Source organism: Camelus ferus, chromosome 15, assembly GCF_009834535.1.
Source record: "Camelus ferus isolate YT-003-E chromosome 15, BCGSAC_Cfer_1.0, whole genome shotgun sequence".
Classification (NCBI taxonomy): Eukaryota; Metazoa; Chordata; class Mammalia; order Artiodactyla; family Camelidae; genus Camelus; species Camelus ferus.
In genome coordinates, this window is record NC_045710.1 from 26,088,198 (window position 1) to 26,110,976 (window position 22,779).

General features: G+C 34.8%; 2 protein-coding genes across 8 annotated transcripts in view; one reads left to right on the plus strand and one right to left on the minus strand.

The window, feature by feature from the left end:
• Nucleotides 1-13,096, plus strand: part of CEBPZOS (CEBPZ opposite strand) — a 52,340-nt gene extending 39,244 nt beyond the window's left edge. For 4 of the 7 annotated variants that reach the window (XM_032497360.1, XM_014556170.2, XM_032497359.1 and 1 more), the window contains 3 exons: nucleotides 345-429; nucleotides 569-625; nucleotides 1,690-3,335. In XM_032497360.1, the coding sequence (XP_032353251.1) occupies nucleotides 345-427 (83 nt within the window). In that variant the 3' untranslated portion in view covers nucleotides 428-429; nucleotides 569-625; nucleotides 1,690-3,335. Of the gene's footprint in view, nucleotides 1-344; nucleotides 430-568; nucleotides 626-1,689; nucleotides 3,336-12,149 lie in introns of those variants that run through there. The other 3 variants (XM_032497355.1, XM_032497356.1, XM_032497357.1) reach the window with 3 other exon arrangements.
• Nucleotides 275-22,711, minus strand: CEBPZ (CCAAT enhancer binding protein zeta). The gene is made up of 16 exons (XM_006181071.3): nucleotides 22,556-22,711; nucleotides 18,832-20,321; nucleotides 13,873-14,104; nucleotides 13,134-13,323; nucleotides 11,610-11,698; nucleotides 8,738-8,791; nucleotides 8,194-8,296; nucleotides 8,030-8,098; nucleotides 6,969-7,035; nucleotides 5,931-6,031; nucleotides 5,419-5,476; nucleotides 4,847-5,034; nucleotides 4,219-4,308; nucleotides 1,365-1,426; nucleotides 1,185-1,266; nucleotides 275-605 (listed from the first exon to the last, which is right to left on the minus strand). Exons 1-16 carry the CDS (start codon nucleotides 22,709-22,711, stop codon nucleotides 469-471), a joined length of 3,168 nt encoding a protein of 1,055 aa, XP_006181133.2. The 3' UTR covers nucleotides 275-468.
• Nucleotides 22,712-22,779: the final 68 nt, after the last annotated feature.

The following is a 22,779-nucleotide window of genomic DNA, read 5'->3' on the forward strand; positions in this document are numbered from 1 at the left end:
AATCTCTGGTTTGCTAACTTCTTGGAGCTTTTCTTGTCTCTGTCAAGTAGAGATAATAATGCCCATCTCATGAACTGTTATGAGGATTAAACAAGATGACATCATGTAATTACTTTGCACAGTTATCTGGTACAAAAGTAATGCTTAGTAAATAGCTCTCTTTACAATGATTATTAAAGATGCTAGAGCTTATACACAGCATATGTATTCTACCATCATCTTTACCTATCATCTTTTTCATTTTACTATGCAGAAATAAGGAAGAAAAGCTTGGTTTTTCTCAATATAGTTTAATTTTAACACTTTTACATGATTTTGTAAATGACAGCTGTTTTTATTTATAGTTTATTACAAATCCATTGAACAGTCTGGAATATATGGAATTAGAGAGCAAGATCAAGAAAAATGGCTGAACAGCAAAAATTAGGAGTAAGTAGAATTTTGATTTGTAATTTATTTAGAAAACACTCATTTTCTTTGCTTTTTAATTTTCAGAGTGGTTTTTGGCCTCCTTTTGAAATTTCTCTTTCTCTTAATGATGCTTTTCACATCTCTGTTGTGTAACCAGTCATCGCGTTCAGCCTCCCATCTAAGCTGTTTGAAACCTTTGGAGAGGAGAAGAAAGGTGAGCACATTGTAGACTCTTGGAGGCCCCATGGAACATCCTACTGAGTAATAGGAACTTCCGGTCTGCCATGGCCTACAGTCATTTCCCATCCACCATGCAAACCCCCTGCTTGTTGGCTGCTTTCCTTCCATATTTATCATCAAAGACGACAGGAAAGGAACAAATGCTTTAAGGATTTTATTTCCCCTGAACACTTTTACTGGTGAAAGAAGAGAAGCCAGTAACTATCAATATCAGACATAATTAAAATGTCTTTAAAGCACTTATAAAGTTAGCTAGCAAATTCATACCACGTAAAAATAGCCTGCCTTTGTAAAACAAAACAAAAACAAAAACCTAATTTTCATAGGCTGTAATCCTTTTTTGCTATAGTCTATAAATACATTTTAATCCTGTGTGCTCCCTTAACAGTGAGATAAAAAAGCTATTCCTTCTAGGTTTTAAGGAACCATTTTACCCCTTCTTACTATAAAAAGGTCCTCCAAAAATATTCATATCTTCAGAAATTCTAAGTTAAGGCTATTTTAAAACCTTAATAAAAATTCAAGTTACTTACTTGCATTATCTTTGTTAGCCATGGCATTCATTCCAATGTAATCAAACTTGGATCCCATATTTTCATCCAATAGGTGGCCAAACTGAGGGGGTGGAGGGAGTGGAGGGAGAGAATACATTTATTAGAAAACTTAAAACAATGTACAAGAGCTAACTGCCTAAGACAGCAGGTTAGCCTTACCTCTTCAGCAGATACAAATAGGTTGGAGTCATTGAGGTTTCTTTTCTTTCTTTTTCTCTGTCCTTAAAAAAAAAAGTATAAACCTAGATTATTAAATTGTAAATCCGATTATTTTGGAAAAAATACAATCTTTCAACATGGTTTTGTTAAAAAAAATATATATATATGGGTTAAAACACAATTACAGTTATCTTCTAGCATCATTAGGTAGCTGGCATTTAAAGACAGAAATTAACTTATTTAAGAGTTAGTATATAGTATTATTTAAAAAGTTAATATCCTAATAGAACTGTTCAGATGACAGTAGTGTCTTGCTGCCTTTCAGATTTGACCATCAATCAAGGTTTGCCCTGTTTCATAGTATCAGGCAAGATTAAAATTCCAAAGTTGACTTGGATGGATTTTAGAATATTTAAGGTTAAATACAGGGAAGAAACTGATGGAAGGTTTGTTTATTATGTTATAAATGGAATTTTGTTTATACTACTCAAAATAAAGTTGTTCTCCTTAAAAAAAAAAAAACAAAAAAACTCCCTTGTAATTCTGAATATCTAATGTTTCAAAATAGATAATAGTAAAACATCTATTTTTAATATTTGTTACATTTTAATTTATTACATTTTAACTCATTACATTTTAACTCACACATTTAAAATCACATTGTCTAAAAATATATTGACTAGAAATACTGCTTTTATCCATTTTCTTGAAACAACATTAATACTCTATTGACATCAATGTCTTTAGTGTTACTAGAACCACTTTTAAAAAACAACTTGACTAAGGAATAAAATTCAGCTGTTTTAAGCGTATAATTCAGTAATTTTTAGTAAATTTACAAAGTTGTTCTACTGTCATCACAATGCAATTTTAGAACATTTTCCATCAACTCTAAAAGATTCCTGCTGCCCCTCTGCAGTTACATGCTCTCTCCTTTGCCTTTTCTGGCTATTTCATATAAATGTAATCATGTGATACGTGATTTTCTGTATCTAGGTGCTTTCACTTAGCATAGCATTTTGGAGGCTCATCTATATTACAGCATTTATCAGTACCTCATTCCATTTTATTGCTGAATAATAAATATGCCACTATATGGGATTTCATTTTTTGCTTCTATATTCATCAGTCAATGGATATTTAGGTTGTTCCTACTTTTTGGCTATTAAGAAAAATGCTTTTAAGAACAAGTGTGTACAAGCCTTTGCATGGACAGATGAGGCCTACTTTTGACAACAGTTTCTAGAGCATTTCATTTGTGTATTATCAGGAAGGGTTTTCTGGTTTTCATTCATCCTCTGGGTATGTATCTAAAACTTCCTTTAGCTAGCACCTCTCCTTTACTGCCTTCTTAAAGTTTCCTTAAGGTTTGTTTATTCTTAGGGATATCCAACATTTGCAAATGTAGGGTGAAATCTCCCCAGGATCAATTAATAAGTCTGTTACAAATATCTTTGCCTCTTTTTTAAAAATCAGGTATCTTTTAATCTGCATCCAAAACTATTATCCATTGAGATTTGAGATCCTTTCAGGCTAATGTCTTCTGAAATAGTACTTTATTATTCAAAATAAGGTCAATGAGAGAGCATCTTTTAATATGGCAGGCTCATAAGGACTTAAGACAAAGCAGTATTTCTTTTCTGAGAGACTTTGAGGAAAACTCTGCCTTAAGAGCATAGGCTACTATTAAAGTGTGACCTTACATCCTCGATGAAGGATGAAATTTTGAAAATAACATGTTATGATGTAAATATGCATCAGCTGAATCAATCTAGTTAAAAGGACTTGATGTCAGCCGTACTTCAAAGGGCTAATACAAATTTTGTAGGCATAGAAGTCTCTCAGGGACTTTTATATATACTTTATATACTTTTACCAATATATAGTTATTATTTTTGATATTTACTGTCAAAAAACATTTTTAATATTGTTTAATTTTAATAAAATATTGTCAAGCATTTTAATTACTTCTAAATTTGCAAGTCTATTTTTATTCATCGGTATTTACAGCTAACCCTTGAACAACACGGGGTTTAGGGGCACCCATCCCCAGTGCAGCTGAAAACAGGCATATGTATTTACAGTCATCCTCAGATTCACCCAACTATGGACCATGTAGTACTAGTCCCATGCAGTTTAAACTGTTGTTGTTCAAGGGTCAGCTGTATTTGCAGAAACTAAAGAGGCATCAGAAGCAAAGCATTAAAAAAAAAAAAGTGAGCCCGTGCAAATTTATTCACAAATTAAGGAATAAAATATTTATATTATAGTGCTTTCTATGTTTTTATCAAAAACTTTAAAAACTGTCAACTGATAGTGTTTTTTTTTTTAGCACTGCAGAAGTGTGAACATTAAAAGGCATAATCCATTAATACGCTTTAAAAAAAGTCAAATTCTGCTAATTTGTTCTATTTTATATATTTTTGAGGTTACAATCATTTTGTCATGGCAGCAAAATGGGAAATCTCATAAAAAAGGAAAATGACGTTAATAAAGAGCATAGGTTTTCAGATGGGTCAGATGGCAAGGGTAAGAGGTGGTTGAAAAGGAAAAAGGCAACAGATGTCTGGAAAATCCAGGGCTTACATATTACTGAATGGTTTAAACATGAATGAAAAGATGATCTAGATCTATTTAAAAAAGAGGAAGGAATTTAGGAAGAGAAAATAATTGAAGGTGTATGTGGGAAACAGCAATCTTCATATATTAAAAATACATAAAACTTATTAATCCGTTATAAGAACAAAAATTGTATTAACCAATTTAGAGGAGTTAATTTCCCCAAATGATAATGAACAATAGCTTTCACGTGCATAATGCTTAGGTTTAAAAGAGATTAAATTCATTTTCTTACCTTGAAATGACCCAGCAAAGTCAAAATCATTTGCACCTTTTCTCTTGTTTTTCTTACTGTTGACTTTGGAACTGACTTCATCATCAAGTTCTGTTGCCAAAAAAAAACGCTGTTATTAAGCAATTTAAAAACAGCAGAGCTGCTATAGGGCTATAATGATGAATACTGATTAACTTTTAAGAAACTGCTAATTACTATTGCAACATTTTTAAAAGGCAGTGTAACAGCTTAACAGGTATAGTACAGACTTGTTGAGTATAGTATAGGTACTCAGCAGGTGCAGTATAATACAGCTGACCTTAATGAAAATAAAAGCCTGAAACTGAAAACTCAACTGCTTAAAAAAAAAGAAAGAAAAAAAAGAGAGGGGAGGGGAGGGGAGGGAAGGGAAGGGAAAAGGAAAGAAAAGAAAAGAAAAGAGCAAAGCAAAGCTTCAGTTTCAAATGAGAGGGAAAAAGGTCCTCTTTCAAGTAATGGCTGATCTGGGTATTTATTTGAATACAAGGTAATGTTAAAAAAAAAAACCTTCAACAACAAAAAAACCAAAAAGCAAAACCCTTCAACTGAAAAACTAGCCTATGCTGGGGAAGAAAGAGTTTGTTTCTATCTTCTATTTTAAAATGTTTACCTGGAATGCTCTCGTTTTCATCATCAAGCACATCCATGAATGTTCCTCCATCTTCCTCAATTTCAGTAAATTCCTCATTCATACTTCCTAAGGAGACTTCATCATCATCCAGGTTATCAAGGTCATCATCTTCTGAATCGTCATCTTCTGAGTCATCCCTAGCTCCTTTTGCTTTCTTTTTCACGTTGCTGCAGAAAAAGAACAACTTGTAATGTAGGAGAGGACACTGTTTTCTAAAGTATATTTTGGTGAACAGCAGGTTATTAGGCTATTAACAGAATTCAAAAGAGAGGTACGAGCCTCTCCTTTACTTACTGTACTAATGAACCTTTATTTACTATACTCAGCTCCGAGCCTTTATTTACTATACTAATGAGCATTATAAGAGTCTAAAAATGAAAGTACTGTATCTATTTCCCAAACTTATTTCAATACCTTTCTCCTATACATCACAGAGTCCTGTGCTCATGTTCTACTGTTCTGAGGGACAATAATTTGGGAAATGCTGGGAAAACAGTAAGGAAAAAACAAACAAACAAAAAACCCCCTACTACTGAAGAAAAGTATTTTACCTAGCAAAATCAAGGTCATCCTTTCCAGAGGTGAAACAATTATCATCTTCAAAAGTGTCTGCCAGAGAACAACACACAAATGATGAGATACAGCAATGAGTAATGTGTCGTATGTCTGAATCAGTTAACACAGTCATGAGCCTGCTGTTCATGAGTGAACACCAAAATGATATACGTCTGACCACCGCTGGTGTGTTTTATTAAACTACATAAACCTATGAATATACTGGCCTTAACTAACTCCCTAAACTAAATGGGTTCCAGTTAATTTTAGCTTCTTTCTACAGTTCTTTTATGGGAAGAGGGAAAATATCAAATAAAACAGTATTTAGCAACTACAGCCCTTTTTACTACACTAGAACTACTTATGTGCTTATTTTTTAGTAGGTGTAATTCAATATTTAACAGGTGAGCTCAATGTAATTTTTTCTAATTTCGCATGGTTTTTGTTTCAGTCTAAATTCCAATTAAAATATTTCTAGCTCTGTGGATTATATAGATAAAAAAATTACCAATCATCTTTTCAAACTCATCATCATCCACATCTTCTATACTTTCTTCATCTTCATTCCGTTTTTGTTTCTCTTTAACCCTAGTAACTTTTTTATAGTACCTAAAATAAAATGCATGTTACATATTTGATAATTTTATTAAAAGGCCCATTTTACTATAATCAAAACACCCATGACCAGTGACACTAACAAGTGTAAAAGCAGTTAATTCCATTGGATATAAATGACTAAAGTTTGTATTTATTATTTAAAAAAAAGTTTTGAATTCAACAAAATAGTTGGAAACTTCTGAAATGTGGAGAATAAATTTCAACGATTTAGGGTGTTCTTCATAAAAACACCTTAACTCATCTTAATTAAATGGCACAGTAAAAGGCTGTTTTAGCATTAAAACTAATGAAATGATGCAAGTATTCCAATATTATAAACTGTGGCTCTAAATGACCACTAATCACAATACTTATCAGTTAGATTTATTCTTATATTGGGGTACAGTGAAACTTAGCATTTTGCAGATGGGATCGTACCCTCAAAATTCTTTACACAAAATGTAAAACAACAACAACAAAACAACTGAATTAATCAATCAACAGGTAACAGTTCCTTTACTACTACGAGGCATTAGTAGGAATTCCAGTAGGTTTAGGACTTATCTCCACGGTAGTGCAATCAGTTTTGCTAATTCTGTTTAGAGCCATGTTTTGGACAAATTACTCATGAATTATTTATCATTATATCAGACTGATACAGATTTAAAGCCTGTAAGAAAATTACTATATTAAAAAAAGAAAGATTAAATTTCACAAAGTCAAGATACTTAAAATTGATACTAAATTATTAAAAACAAAGCCCCCAAATTTGCTTTAGTTTCACTTAGATATCTTAATATTAGCAAACTGACATTTCTAAATTCCCCTCACAAAAATGGATATTGACATAACCGTTGATCTTTTCAAGATAGGCATATGTTAAACCATTTACGGAATCTAAAAATTTTAAATTTAACAGTTCCCCAAATGAAACCATTAGATATATTACCTATAGAAAAACACTTCATCCACTGGTATTTGGCTTTCTTCTTTTGCAAGGAACTCCTTACTGTTAACTAGGAGAAGTTAAAAATTTTAATTTATTAAAGTAATCCTTTTTATGTTATTCAAGCTCTTCAGACTAAGTGCAGAATACCTATAATTCTAAAGTCTCAAAATGTAAGGAAGTTGGACACAAGGCAGCTTATAGTATGAAGGACAATCTCTGGAAAAATCTGTGTAGAGGAAACCCAACGTTTGAAACTTTGTGGGCTACAATCTAACTTGGTAGCCATCAGTGCATCACAGTGAAAGAACAGGGTTCTCTCACTGTCCTCCAACTGCATCCAGGATCCAAATTTCAAGAGAAAAACAAAAAATTAAAAGAGTTCTTTTAATCATAACTTTAAACTTGTCATTTTCATCTTGGAAAAATGACAATAACGCCTGCCACTCTGCAAATAGGAAGTAAAGGTAAAGATAGAAGTATCCACAATTTTACTTAATACTGAGGGAAAACTAAGAAAAATAAAAAGCTAAATCTAGTATGTAAAGAAATGTCTGCTCTGAATACAAAGACAGAATCAGATCTACAAGATGGGTACTAAATACCCATAGAAGTAGGTTATCAATTGAGTTTAAAAAGATGCTCTGTGACAAAATCTGTTGTGGGTTTTCTGCCGAGCCCATAGTAGTGAGCTTAAGATGGTCTGAACTGTAAAAGGTAATTATATATAGGCTGGAGGGGAGAAGCCAGATAAAGCTATAAAGAATGGCAAAATGTTAATTGTTGAAGATGGGTAATGGTTATGGGTTGAGGGAGGGGGCTCATCATACTACTTATGTATATATTTTGAATATGTTTGAAATTTTTTTAATAAAATTAAAAAAAAAACAAAACAGCCCAGTCACAATAAGCTTGAAAATGCATACACTCTTCAGAACAGAGATGGATAATTATCTCTGGTGCTTAAGTTTTATTCTGATAAAGTAGAGCAAAGAATAACACAATTTATGTGTTACTAACTTGTACTGTCTTATCAGTTTCAACTGTCCAGGCTTTATACTTACCAGCAAGACTACGAATATCATTCATAAAATGTTTTCTTTTTGGCTGCATCACAACACTGTCTGTGTTTCCTGAAATGTAAAATCATGACAGCATAATGTAAAACCTAGTTATATGCTCATATTACAGCAGCATCAACCGAAAAATTCATCAAATAGAAGCATACCTTTGCCTTTATGTGGCTTTGGATTTCGGTATACAAATCGATCCAAGAATCTCATTAGTGTGAAATCCTGTAGTGGGTCCCCTGAATACTCAATATAATTTCCCTGAAAGGTGAGGGGTGGGGAGGGGAGAAGGAATTAAGAACTTAACTCAAATTACATGTATGCATCTAGATGAGAAACAAAAAGAAAAATGTAAGCATCTATTACATTGCTTCGAAGGCACAAACATGCAATAAAAGACCCTTCAAACATCCCTCTCATGCACATTATTATCTTCCTGAAGAAATTAAACACACTCATACACATTCTAAGATGCACTGATGATTTTATGAATAGGCAAATAGTATTAATACTGCAGGTCATCTAACCAGGAAACAAACCCTGAGTGGCAACACAGCAAATGGGAAAAGGGAGGGCAATCTTCCTTTACAATAGCAGAGAATGTTCATGATTCTTTCTGGTGGAGAAAGCACTGTTTGACCAATTATTGATTCTCTAAAACTGGATTACTTACTTTTTGTCTCCTGAATATTTGAGACTTACCTGAAGGATAGTCTTTGCAAAAAGGGCCACAGAGGGATGAAAATGCTCAGACAGCTAAAAAGAAAAATGTGAAATTAGGTGAACTTTTACTATAGCTGTAGATTATTTATGAAAATCCAAAAAATTGAAACTTAATCCAATATATCAGAAAAGTGATTCTCAGCAGCACTTTACACACTTAACAACCAAGGACCTCAACTGTTAGTAGTGAGGTGTATGTATCTTTTTGAATTAATGTTTTTGTTTTTCTTGGATAGATGCCCAGGAGTAGAATTGCTGGGCCATATGGTGGTTCAATTTTTAGGTTTTTGAGAAACCTCCATATTGTTTTCCGTGGTTGCTGCACTAATTTACACTCCCACCAACAGTGTACAAGGGTTTCCTTTTCTCTACATCCTTGCCAACATTTATTATTTGTGTTCTTCTTGATAATGGCCATTCTGACAGATGTGAGATGATATCTCATTGTGATTTTGACTTGCATTTCCCTGATACTGGTGATGTTGAGCAACTTTTCATGTTCCTGTTGGCCATCTGCATTTCCTCTTTTGGAAAAATGTCTGTTCAGTTCTTCTGCACATATTATAATTGTGTTGTTTACTTGCTTTTTAACTGAAGTACAGTTGATTTAAAATGTTGTATTAGTTTCTGGTGTACAGCATGGATGGTCTTAGAGGGCATTATGCTAAGTAAAATGAGTCAGACAGAGAAAGACAAATACTATAAGATACCACTTACATGTGGAATCTAACAAAATACAACAAACTAGTGAGTATAACAGAAAAGAAACAGACTTACAGATGTAGAGAAGGAATTAGTGGTTACCAGTGGGGAGGGGGAAAGGGGAAGGGACAAGATGGAGTTGGAAGATTAAGAGATACAAACTATCAGGTATGAAATAAGCTACAAGGATGTATTGTACAACATGGGGAATATAGCCAATATTTTATAATAACTATAAATGGAGTATAACCTTTAAACATTGTGAATCACTGTATTGTATACCTGTAACATAATATTGTACATCAACTATACTTCAATTTAAAAAATGATATTGTTAAATAAATACATAAATTTAAAAAATCAAGGACCTCAAGAGCTTTCTTAATTTAAATGGGATATATCTATTGATATTTACTTCATTAGATATTACAACAGAAGAATTTTAAACATAGTTCATTTAAAATAGCAATAAACACATTATATATTGATATAAATGTTTCATAAAAATAACTTTTTCAGAACAAATAAATATGACTGAGAAGAGTGGCATTATTTTACAGTTTTGCAAATCTGTTTAATGTCTGGTTTAACAGAAGACAGTGGATTCTCATATCTGCTTCTGTATTCCATGTTATTTTAGTTGAAGTATATGGAGAAAATCTGGCCTCACACAGATATATAGTTGGAAAAAAGAGGATTAACCAATAGTCTTTCACATAAATGTGGAGTTTTTTTCTTTGCTACTATATTGAAATTGAAGATTAGCTGCAATATGGAATCTGAAACCCCATCAATCAGCTTTTGGTACTTGCTACTTAAAATTGACTAGTCTACAGTGAATGGATCTTTTATCCATGCTTGACTCTGTAACACTGTGCATTGGTCATTTGGAAAATACTGACTCAGTGAGTTATGCAAATCTTCCAAATGTTAGTCACATTTCATTCAACATCACAAAAATCACATTGTTAGTATCACCACTGATTTTCATCAGAAAAGTTTTTATCTACTGAGAAACTGTTAAGTTCAAGATGGTGGTTATAGGAGTTCTAAAATTTTAATCTGTGCTTAAAAGCTTGAATTTTATCATTGACAACAAACACTGTCAGCTGTTTTGTTTGAAGCAAAAGGTTCACTTCATTCATTTTCAAGAAAAAATCTCCCAAATACCCAAGTCTGAATCACCAGTCTGTCAGCCAGCCTTTCACGAAAAAAGCAGCTAGCGGCGTTTCCGACAACTCCCCAGGCACTTTCCCAAGACATCAGACAACCCTCATACTTACGGTCTGCAGCAAAGAGCCTTATGTGTTCTTGTTATATATGCACACAGAATAGTAAAAAGAAATGTATGTATTTTGGGGTCAAGATAATAAAATCAACAATTTTTTTTCCTGCTTCATCATTCTTATGTGATACTTGATTTTTTTGTTCCCTACAAGTATGTGGCAATGAAGAATTTAATGACCATGAATGCAGCCTGGTTCTACTGTTTTATTTGTGCTAAGGAATCAGCAGTTTTATCCATCATTTCTTTACTATCAGTGCCACTGTCAACAGTGACAAAGGCAAAGAATGTCTTGGTATCACTATGAAAGTAGCTATGACCTATCAGACTTGCTAACAAGTCTGTATAGGAAGTCATTTACTTGCTTTCCCAAAAGAATCATAGAAAGGTTATTATAAATATGAATACCTCTTATGTGTTTAAAAAGTAACTTTGCTTGGAAAAAGTTCTGTCATCACAAAACTTTTCAGACATACCTAATACATAAAGCAAAACTTATCCCTATATAGAGCCATTATATGCAATAATCTACTTACAAAAAGCAAAATTTGTTTCTAGCCATGTATTAACATCCTTATTTTGCATGCACATTATTTTGTAAGATTTTACATTATTATGTAAGATTTTCTACATGTGAATGGAGAAACAGATAAATTCAATGTTTATCAGAGGCAACAGAAATATGGGTTATAAGGTATTACAGCCAAGTGACAAACTTCAAATTGCTTCCTTATGCCAATTAATGTCTAAATAAATAAACTATATTTATCATTCACACACAAAAAAAGGAAACTTGAAGGTGTTAAATCCATGGGGACAAAATACAGCACAGATGAATTAAGAGACAATTTGAAATTATTTTACCTTTTTGAGTTCCCAAAGACTTGTATTTTCAGCTCCACAGAACAAAGGGTTTCTACTGAATGGATCATATGTGTTTAACTGTTTGCCACCTGAGAACAAAAATATAAAATAGTATTTCTCAAATGTTTTATTCCTAGACCAAGAGGTCACTAAAACCACCAAAACTACTGATGTCAATGACACCTATAATTTTCAATACTCTTAGTTAGCCAGGTATCCTACCTAGATCAAAAACTCCAAGCCTTGTCAAGAATTTATCATGGTACCCAAGCTAGTATTTGCTATTGAATAAACCAGGCAGCATGTTTATTCCAACTACTAAAAGCTCCCCTTCAGATTTTATTCCCTTTTCAAATAGCAACAAAAGGCACCCATTTCTTGGTCAATTAGGTCATAAGTGGTAACATGGCAAATAACCTGAGGATGAAACAGGCCTAAATTCTTTTGGAACTTTAGAGTGCACTGAATATTTATCATTAAATTATGCCCAGAAATAAGTCTCACTTGAACAGGTTTATAATATCTTTTTCATGTTTTCAGCAACCCTCTGGATTAAAAAATTAAAGCAAGAAAAGTTGAGCACATAACAGGAACTGTCTCCTTCACAATGCACCTGCTCATCATCTCTCTAAAGGATTATACTTGGGTTGGCCTTCAGGGCAACTGATGGATTCTTTTAAAAGCTTTCCTGATGGCTGCCATACTCCTCTTTTATACTTCACAAGCAAACTGAAGTTTGGAGAGAGAAAATCATCTGATCAAGAGTCCCACAACAAGCTGGAAGAAATAGGTCAGTCACATTTCTTGATCCTCAAGGCTAGTGTGCTTTTCTTTACAGCCTCAAATGAAGAGGCTGTACTTCTAAGATTTCTTTTGGCTCTAATATTCTGTTATGAGACTTAATTCAATTTGTGTATGTGGATGGAAAACCTAAAGCTTCTATTTCACAGAAAGTTTTCAATCCTAAAACACTACTTTGAGGAACTATAGAGGGTAAATATGAGGCTCAAACAAAATAACTACAAGTTCCACACAATTCACAATATGTAACCAGATATTTTTTTGTTTAGAAATCAAACTTTAGTGTACATACATTTGTTGTTTTCATATATGTTTCATGTAGGAGGGTTTTACATGTACAGATAAAAGCCAAGAAACTAAAACTGGTTCAAAGGTGTAAACTTATTAAATCTATACCTGAAGAAAAAGAGATCTGTTGTGCATCGAACGTGTCCAGTTTTCTCACTAAATCTTCACAGTTCCAAAAAGATCTACTTTAATTTCTAAGATTTATTTAAAAATATGTATTTATTATCTGTAGTACTGTTAATGAACAAATCAATGATTCATATTAAAAATTTACTTCTAAGTTCCTATATATATCTGGTTATGAGAACTCCCATTTAAAGGAAAGCAATATTGAGGACTTCTAAAATGGTATATTTACTTCTATTAAGATCAAAGGGGAATCCAATTCCTCTGTTTAAAGATTCAAGAGAATAATTTAATATTTAAGAAACTCACCTTTCAAATTATCAAAGTGCACCCAAGAAGCAGATTTTAACTTTTTGGTTTCCACATGACTTTCAGACACAGTTTCTTCCATCTCAACTTTTTTCACAGTATCTGTTTCTGTTTCTTTATCTGCATCAGTGAATGTTTCTATTTCTTCATCATCTTTTATGTCAGTAAAATTTTCTTCATCATCAGACTCCTAAAAAAAATGGTTTAATGAATCTGGGTTAATCAACTGGAAGTCTATATTCAATTACATGAGATAGTTTTGAAGAAGATTTGCTTATTGCAACTCTGATGAAACGTGAAAGTTCCATCAATGAAATTTAGAATGAGACCATATTCTTATTTTTAAATGTAATAAAGTTTTGAGCCAAGAATCCCTGAGACATTCAAAACATTCAGCCCTCATGTAAATCTCTGACTTGTTATAAATAACCCTATCAGGCAGGTGCTATTATGTCCACTTCACAACTGAGGAGACAGGTAAGAGACCCACTAGCTCTACAAATGTCTACAACTATTTCATATAATCAGTTTAGGGTAGTTTATTACAAGTAAAGTGGTCAAGCAACATGCCCACCTAGTAAACTGTACACTTGGGACTAAAATCCAGGTCCGTCTGCTTCCAAGACTCATACTACATGCTCCAGAGAACTAAGTAAGTTATTGTCACTGAAAGCAAAGAAGGAAAATACCAAATATATTTCAGAACCCACTCGATTTAAAAAGCAGCTATAAAATATACCGGATGATCATCTAGTTGACTTCTTAAACCTGGTTTTGCTTTAAGGATCTCAGACACAAGATATAAAGCTCCACATATGAATGGTGGCATCTGTTCACAAGTAACTTGAAGTAACCTCTTCACAAAAGCCTTCACCCTCCGCAATACGATGTCCGCTTTCAGAGATTTGTAGACAAGGTTAAGAAACATGGCTTGCTTAGAACACATCATCAAGCCTGGATCCAGCATCTTCCTGCAAAATAGAAAAAAGACCACACGTTTATTCATAAAACACCCCCATAACCAGCAGTCACATATTAGAGTCAACTACTAACGTAATCTTAGTTAGAGATAACCTTCCTGCTTATTTTAGAATAAGAGACCATTTCTTTTTTTTTTTTTACTGAGTTATAGTCATTTACAATGTTGTGTCAAATTCCAGTGTAGAGCACAATTTTTCAGTTATACATGAACATATACATATTCACTGTCACATTTTTTTTTCACTGTGAGCTACCATAAGATCTTGTATATATTTCCCTGTGCTATACACAAGAGACCATTTCTGCCCTAAGACGTAAAATGGAAGTCAATGATCAGAATAGAAGGAATGATGATAATATCAGGGGAAAAAATACACAGGATCAAGAGACCTTTTTTTGTGGTTCCTTTTCTCTTTCCCAAGTGGTTTTCCATTCTCCAGACCAACAGGGCACAGCCCTAACAGTGTAGTTTTCATATAGATACAGAACTGTGCATGAAAGGCTAATCCAAAGCCAAACGATGAAAACTGACCTGTGTAAGCAGTGGACTAGACCAGGTTCTTGTCCTTGCATCACTCCCTACTATCTGGTGACCAGAGGCTGCCTCCACATGGTTCTGGTGAAGCATACACGTGGAGTAGGAAACTGAATTGTGAGGACTTCAGAGACTCTCCAGCTCAATGTAAAACTGTATGACTGTATCCTTCCCATACACACTATTCCCTCTGCCCAGAATGCTCTTCTCCAGCTGTCTGCATGTGCACAGGTTCCTCCGTTATTTCCTCTCTCAGTCCCATATTTATGTTCGTTACAGTTTAACTCGTTCTTCTGCCATTCTCTCCTCCCCCTCTCACCCCTAGAGTCCAATGGAACAGGGACCTGTGTCTGTGTTATTCACTGTTATAAAGCTGGTGCCTGGCACTTAATAAGTACTCAATATTTGCTGAATAATAAGTGATTCACTTCATGGTAAGTGGTTGTACAGTATCTCTAGTGATTGCAGACTGCTCACTAACTTTGGACAACTCGTTTTTTGCCAGAAAATACCTTCTTTACCCACAGTTGAAATCTGTTTCTGTGTAATTTCCAACCATCAATTCTACTACTGCCTCCTGGAGCAACACAAGATTACCTAAATACAAGCAACAAAAGCAAAAATAAACAAGTGGGACTAGATCAAACTAAAAAGCTTCTGCACAACAAAGGAAACAGTCAACAAAATGAAAAGGCAACCTATGAACAAAAGTATCTGCAAACCATGTATCTGATAAAAGGTTAATATAAAAAATATATAAGGAACTCCATACAATTCAATAGCAAAAAATTCCAAATAATTCAATTAAAAAATAGACAGAGGACCTGAATAGACATTCTCCCAAAGAAGACATACAAATGGCCAAAAGGTACATGAAGAGATGCTCAATACCACTAATCATCAGGGAAATGCAGATCAAAACTACACTGAGATATCAACCACACCTGTTAGGATGACTATTATCAAAAAGACAAGCGATAACTAACACTGACAAGGATGTGGAGAAAGTGGGACCCTCGTACACTGTTGGTATGAATATAAGTTGGTACAGCCACTGTGTAAAACACTATGGTGATTCCTCAACAAATTAAAAACGGAACTACCATATGATCCAGCAATTCCACTTCTGGGCATATATCCAAAGGAAATCTGCACGCTCGTGTTCTCGGCATTACTCATAACAGCCAAAGTACAGAAACAACCTATGTGTCTGTCAATAAGATGACTGGATTAAGAAGATGTGGCATAAACACACAACAGATTATTATTCAGTCATGAGAAAGAAGGAAATCCTACTTGTGACATGCATGAACCCGGAGGACATTGTGCTTAGTGAAGTAAGTCAGACAGAGAAAGACAACTACTCTATGATTTCACATATACGTGGAATTGAAAAAAATCAAATTCATAGAAACAGAGAACAGACTGGTAGTTGTCAGGGGTTGGGGTGGAAGAAATGAGATGCTGGTCAAAGGTGCAAACTTTCAATTATAAGATGAGTAAGTTCTGAGAGGATCTACCATACAGCATGATGAATATACTTAATACTGTTACTGTATACTTGAAATTTGCTAAGAACAGATCTTAAGCATCGTCACCAAGAAAAGATGTTAATTAACTTGATTATGGTAATTACCACAATGTATACATGGATCAAATCTTTGTTATATGCTTTAAATATATATAATTTTATCAAAATAACCTAATTATACTTCTACATGACAGCCTTTCAAATACCTGACCCTATACTATAGCTAATTATGTGTCCTTCTCTCCCCTCAAGGGTCTCCTCTGCTGACTGCTGAACTATTATTTCCTATGATAATTTTAAAATTCTCTCTTTATTGTGCTTGCTGAATCCCAGGGATATTCCAGCTGGTCTAGAACCCCAGACATCAGGACACCCAGAATTAACAAAATCCTCCAGATATGCTGATGTGGAATTATTACTTTTGTTCTAAGCACTTTTATTACTTTTTTTTCACTAACACTAGAAATGAAAATATTTAACCCTGTGAGGCATTTTCATATTGCTCTACATATCCAGGTTTCTCCATTTGTCAGTTCCACAACTCTCGTACCTACTGGTGATATTTTGAAATAGTCTATATTATTCAATCTTTGACATCTCACTTTCTCTCCTCCCATTTACATTTTTCAACATTTTCATCCATTCTGCAACTTATTTTTAATCATAAGCTCCATTACATGTCAATAGAAGCATTTGAGAATTTAGATGGCTGTCTCCACCATTTGACAGAGAACATGTTCCTGAAGATTTTGATAAATCATGTTTTTGTAAACTGAATCATTTCTTCATTTCTTTTATCCCTCAATTTTACTTAAAGGATTCTTAATAAAACCAAGAGAAAATAAATACTTTAAGAAGGCTTAAAAGCCCTTTGAGGAAATTCATCTGTGAGAGTGCTTGGCAAGCAGTAATTTAAAGAATTTAGGAATGTACTCCTCAGAGATGTTAGACTATTGTTTTAAACACTGAGATGTTAAATAGATATTAGAAAAACGTGTTTTCCAATAGTTTCCAAACATTTCCTAAGAAGTAGAAATTCTATTACCCTCAAAAGTTACAAAAAACCCCAAACACTGAAGCCCCTACATTTTCAGTCTCAGAAGTCTTCCCAAACTAAAAACATTTAAGTATTTATTACTTTGAAAGATTATAGACTCTTAAGACTTATGGGAAGACCTCTGAGATTCTTTTTTAGTGTACCAGCGCAATCAGTGCCATGAAACACCATCAATTCCAAGCTAGTATAGATCTGGATTTGCCACCTAACTTGGCCTCATAATGTCTGTGTGAACTTGCACAAATTATGTACCTCAGAGACCGGAGAGCTGTTAAGATGATTAAACTAAGCAGGAGGGTATAGCGCAAAGTGGTAGAGCACATGCTTAGTATGTATGAGATCTTGAGTTCAATCCCCAGTACCTCCTCTAAAAAAAGTAAATAAATAAATAAACCTAATTACTTCCCTCCCCCTCCAAAAACAAAACAAAACACAACAAAAAAAAGAGGATTAAACTGAAAAAGTGAGGATGAGGACAGGAAATCATCATCATCATCATCATCATCATCATCATCATCATCATCATCATAATAATGGCAGCACTTACAGAGCACTTAGTGTGTATTGGGCATTGTTAAATACACACCACACATGAAGATTACATGGGTTTACATATACATTAACTCATTAACCTTATTAAATTCCCAGTTCTGTCATTTTCTAGCTGTGTAATTGTGGGGAAATTTCATCATCTTCATAATAACACTATGGGATAGATGCTTGCCTCTCCATTTTATAGGCAAATAAAAGCACAGTAAAATGGGATCAACCATGTTTACCAATGGGGTTTTAATGAGGATTAAGTAATCTATCCAAAGTTAGACAGCAAACTAATGGCTGGGACCCAAAACCAGGCAATGTGGCTTAAGTCTAAGATATTAACCACTATACATTACGTTTTTCAAGAGATATATGTACGTAAAAAGGCAATATATAGCTTGCTGGTGTACTTGAAGAACTGTACTTAAATACACTTTGTTCAAAATATCAGCCCTCAGTGGGTGCACTGCAGGATAGCTGCAAAATTCAGTAAACAAAGCCTTAATCATAATATTTTTTTAAAAATTCCCAAATTGTAACCCCCAACCCTCCTATCCAAAAGCTTTCTTTTTTTTTAATATATAAACTTTTTTTTATTGAGTTATAGTCATTTTACAATGTTGTGTCAAAAAGCTTTCTTATTTACCATGTGTCTTCCCCAATATGCACGGAAGTGCCTCTAGAGGTGGGAATTTTGTTCACTGTGCTATGTCCTGAGTCCTGGAACAGTGCCCAGCACATACTCGGCACTCAAAAAATTCTTGTTGAATGAATGACTAAATGGCTGTGTGAAGGACAGGAGGGAAGAAATACAGGACTGAGGATGGGGCCTACTCAAAACAAAAAAATAATAAACAACATATTCAAAGCACATAATTTAGCTGTCCAACAGGGAAACAAAGACTAAGTCACCCAAAGGTGGTGAGTAGTAGCAAGTTACCGAGGAGGCCCTAAAATCCCACTTCCTAAGTCTTTCTCTTGCCCCACAAAGGGGCACAGCATTGTATTAGACCACGCTATTTCTCACTCACATACTGGAATGGTAGGTACTTACCGATACAATGCTGCATAGTATCGATTTGATATCGTCTGCTGAGAATTCATCACTTGGAAAAGCAACATTAAAGCCTGCACACTGGTATTAAAATTCACAACATGCAGCACTCTAAACAGTGTGTCAACCTGCTCCCTCACTTTGTCGTCACCAGTCTGAGAATAAGGGTATGCCCTATTCACTCCTGTCAAAAGGGCACTGAGCATTTTTGATTCAATATCTTTTTTCTTGATACAAGTCCGAAAAAAACAAAAATAAAGAGTTATTAATTTGTTAGCCAGTTCACTTTCTTCATGGGAGAGGGCCATTTGATTTAAAAAGCAAATTGCATAATACTGGGCTTTGGAGCTGATGTTTGAGCGGAAGAGCAGCCTTTCTACTTCACCACACACAACTCCTTTCATATTGGGATGTCTGCAAAGTAATGTCTCTAACAGATGGGATGCTTTGGTGGCTATTCTGTTCTGAGGATCTCCCAGTTTATTCACCACCTGCACAAGAAGGGCCTTTTCCTCCTCAGGTTTGTTACAAAGAAGCTCATGAGCCACTATAAGGGCTCGTGTTTTTGTGGTTACTAATGAATCGTGACTTAAAGTTTCTAAGATCTGCACAAATTCAGCCACTAAGTGTTTCAGCTGGTGTTCAAAATACCATAATATCAGCCTTCTGTCCCTTGAGTCCCTGTTGCCACTGGACAACTGTTCTAGTTTGTTGAAAGGATGCTGGCTGAAAATTCGTAGCTTTCGACTGTCTGGCAAAAGGTCTGTAATGAGTAACTCTTTGAAAGTATCCAAAGCCATGAGGCACTGCTGTTTGCTGCCCTTCTTTTTAACGAGGTTCAAGAGAGTTTCTACAAACTGCAGTGTGTGAACAGCATCATCCTGAATAAGAAGAATCATGGCTGCCATCCTGTCACCAAGTGTCCCCGATGTCACAATTGCCTTCATCCAGGTAGAAGAGGCTCCCTTTTGATTATTCGTCTTATTTTTGAATAAACTGATTTCATGCTCATACAACTTCTGGGCCAAGGTTTTGTATTTAGACACAACATCCTTAGGCTGGGGTTCCAAAGAATATTCACTGCTGTACTCCAGATCATACCATTTGCCTCCAGACTTAAGTAACAATGTCTGTCTCTCAAAAAATTCAAAGATGTCCTGTTGTTTATCTCTCTTTACCTTTGGTATGGCACTGTTGTTCTCAGCAGGATGTTGTTCTGTTCTCTTCTTATTTTTCACCTTACTTTCATTTTCTGCTACATTTTGCTTTTTATTATTTACTTTAGGAATTCTTGCTTCGTTTTTGCTTGCATCTTCCTTTTTAGCTGGTTTTTCTTCTTCAGTTGAGAAAGCTTTTGCATACTTGGCCAAGCTGAGATTCTGAATAAATGCCTCCAATTCACCTTGCTGAAGATCATCAATTGCTCCTTTTTTGCCTCCATCTACCACTTCCTCATTCTCATCCAAAGCAGCCAGCATAAGGTAATCTTGCTGCATAAAAACATAAGAAAGTTTAAAATAAATTACAAATCCAACAGTTTAGTTAAAACTTCAAAAGTTAAGCTGATATCTACATCCTTGAAATCAATTAATTTGAGTTATCATGGTATTGCCTGGGCTCCCACCTACACTCACAACACTGGATGGATCAAAAATTTAAATGAGAAAAATAAAACAAAAAACAGAAGAAAGCACAGCATAATTAAAAAAAAATTCTAGAGTAGGCAAAAATCTTTATAAACTTGACAGAAAACTCAGGGTCCATAAAGGAAAGAATGAATAAATGTATCACTTTCTCTCAAAATATATACAAAAATCAAAAGACAAATAATAAACTGGAAAAACAAACTGGCAACTCATATCAAAGTAATTGGGCTCAATTTAATATAAAAGTTCTCACACATCAGTTAAGGAAATGACAACCCAACAGAGATATGCAAGGGATATATATACACATACGGTTCATAGAAGGAAAAAAAAAGCGGCTCTTTAAAAATATGAAAAGACGCTCAACCTCACTGACATTTAAAGAAGTCCAAATTAGGGAGAGGGTGTAGCTCAGTGGTAGAACGTGTGCTTAGAGGTCCTGGGTTCAATCCTCAATACTTCCATTAAAATATATAAATAAATAAACCTAATCACCTCCCCTCTATCCCCCCCAAAAAAGGTCCACATTAAAATCACAATGATACGTTCATTTTTTAATCTGTCAGATGAGCAAAGATAAATTTAAGACAGGTAGTGTTGGGAGAGGGTGAGGAAAGGCACTTTCCTACATGGCTGATTTAAGTATAAACTGGCACATCCTCTATGGAGGGCAATTTGCCAACTAAAAACAAAATACAAGACACAAATCCTTTCACCTAGCCATTCCATTTCTACAAATTTAGGTTATACACACACTTACAAATGTGGAAAAAGATATATATTCAAGGTATTTACTGAAGCATCATTTAAAATAGCAAAGATTGACAACTTAAACATCCACAATAAATGCTGGTTAGATAAATTAAGACAGATAATGATTTATGCAGGCATAAAACTAATGACAGTCTTTATATACTGATATGGATGGCTCTCTAAAACAGTAAGGAAAAAAAAGACCTAAAATATTGTTTAAAAAATATTATAGACATAGTACTGTACCTTTTGTGTAAAAAGTAACAAACGCAGGTGTGTGTATTTGCTTGGAATATATAAAAGACATAAAAATGACTTTCTCGGAAGGGAAACTGCATGGAGATTAAAGTGGTAAAAAAGAATTTTCATCAGGTACCCCCTCCTTTAAAAAAAAAAACCTTTTTGTAACATGTACATATACTACCTACTCAAAAATTACATATAACCCAAGTACAGAGCAAATTGTGAATATGTCTCTGTAAACTGCATTTCTCTTCCCTCTATTCGCTCATCCCACCCCGCCCAGTTTTTATAAAATATTTAATAAAAAGCCAAATTCCATCACATACTTGCTCCAAATCTAGTTTCCGATCAAATTCAGAGCATAAGTCCACCCTCTTACCTCTCTGACCTCATTTCTCACTGTCCTCCTCTCACCTCACTCTGCCTTAGCTGTACTTACTTTTCTGTTGTTTACGGAACAGAACAAAAAAGGCTCACTCCTTTCTTTCCTTCAGTTTTCTGCCCAAACACATCAGTGCTGCGTTCCCCGATCACCTTGTTTAAAACTGTTAACACCCTCCCCTACTCATCATCCTCTTTACTTGTTTTATTTTCCTCCATAGCTGTAGTCAGCGACTAACATACTATGTATTCCAAAGTTTGGTTATTGTTTCTTTCCCTTAATCAGGATGTAAAATCCAAGAGCGCAGAGAGCTTAATGAGTGTGTAGTGAGCGTGTATGTGAGAACAGAAGTTAAAATTCCAACACCACTGGAGTTCCAAACATTGATGCCACGAGGTCAAGACCAAAAAGTCAGTCCTCTCTGACTTGACGGAGTGCCAGGTATACTACGTCAATAAAATGAGATCACCTACATCCTAAGAAAGAACAAAGCACAAAAATGTTCAATTCTAAACGACTTTCTCTTGTAAAGAGCAACGGGAAAGAAGTGCGGGAAGCGCACAGAACACATTTCAAAGCTGGACTCGGGGTCCATGACGCCCTCCCACTCCGCAGCGCCGGGGCTGCGGAGTCATTTGCACGCCACTCGAGTGACCACTCCACGCGCCTCTGTCCTGCTCCAGGAGTCCCAGGCCATTACCTTGGTGCCTCCGAGCCGTAACACTTCTTCCAGGGAAAACCCATCCTCCGTTTCATCGTTATCATCCTCATCGTTCTCATCCGGATCTTCTACCGCCTCCTCCGGTCGCCAGGGATGCTTGGCATGGAACTCCAAAGGTTTCTTGGAGGCCGCCATAGCAAGGAAAGCACGCGCGCAAAGCCTGCGGCTTCCTTCCGCTTGGTCGGGTGACGTACTTCCTGCGG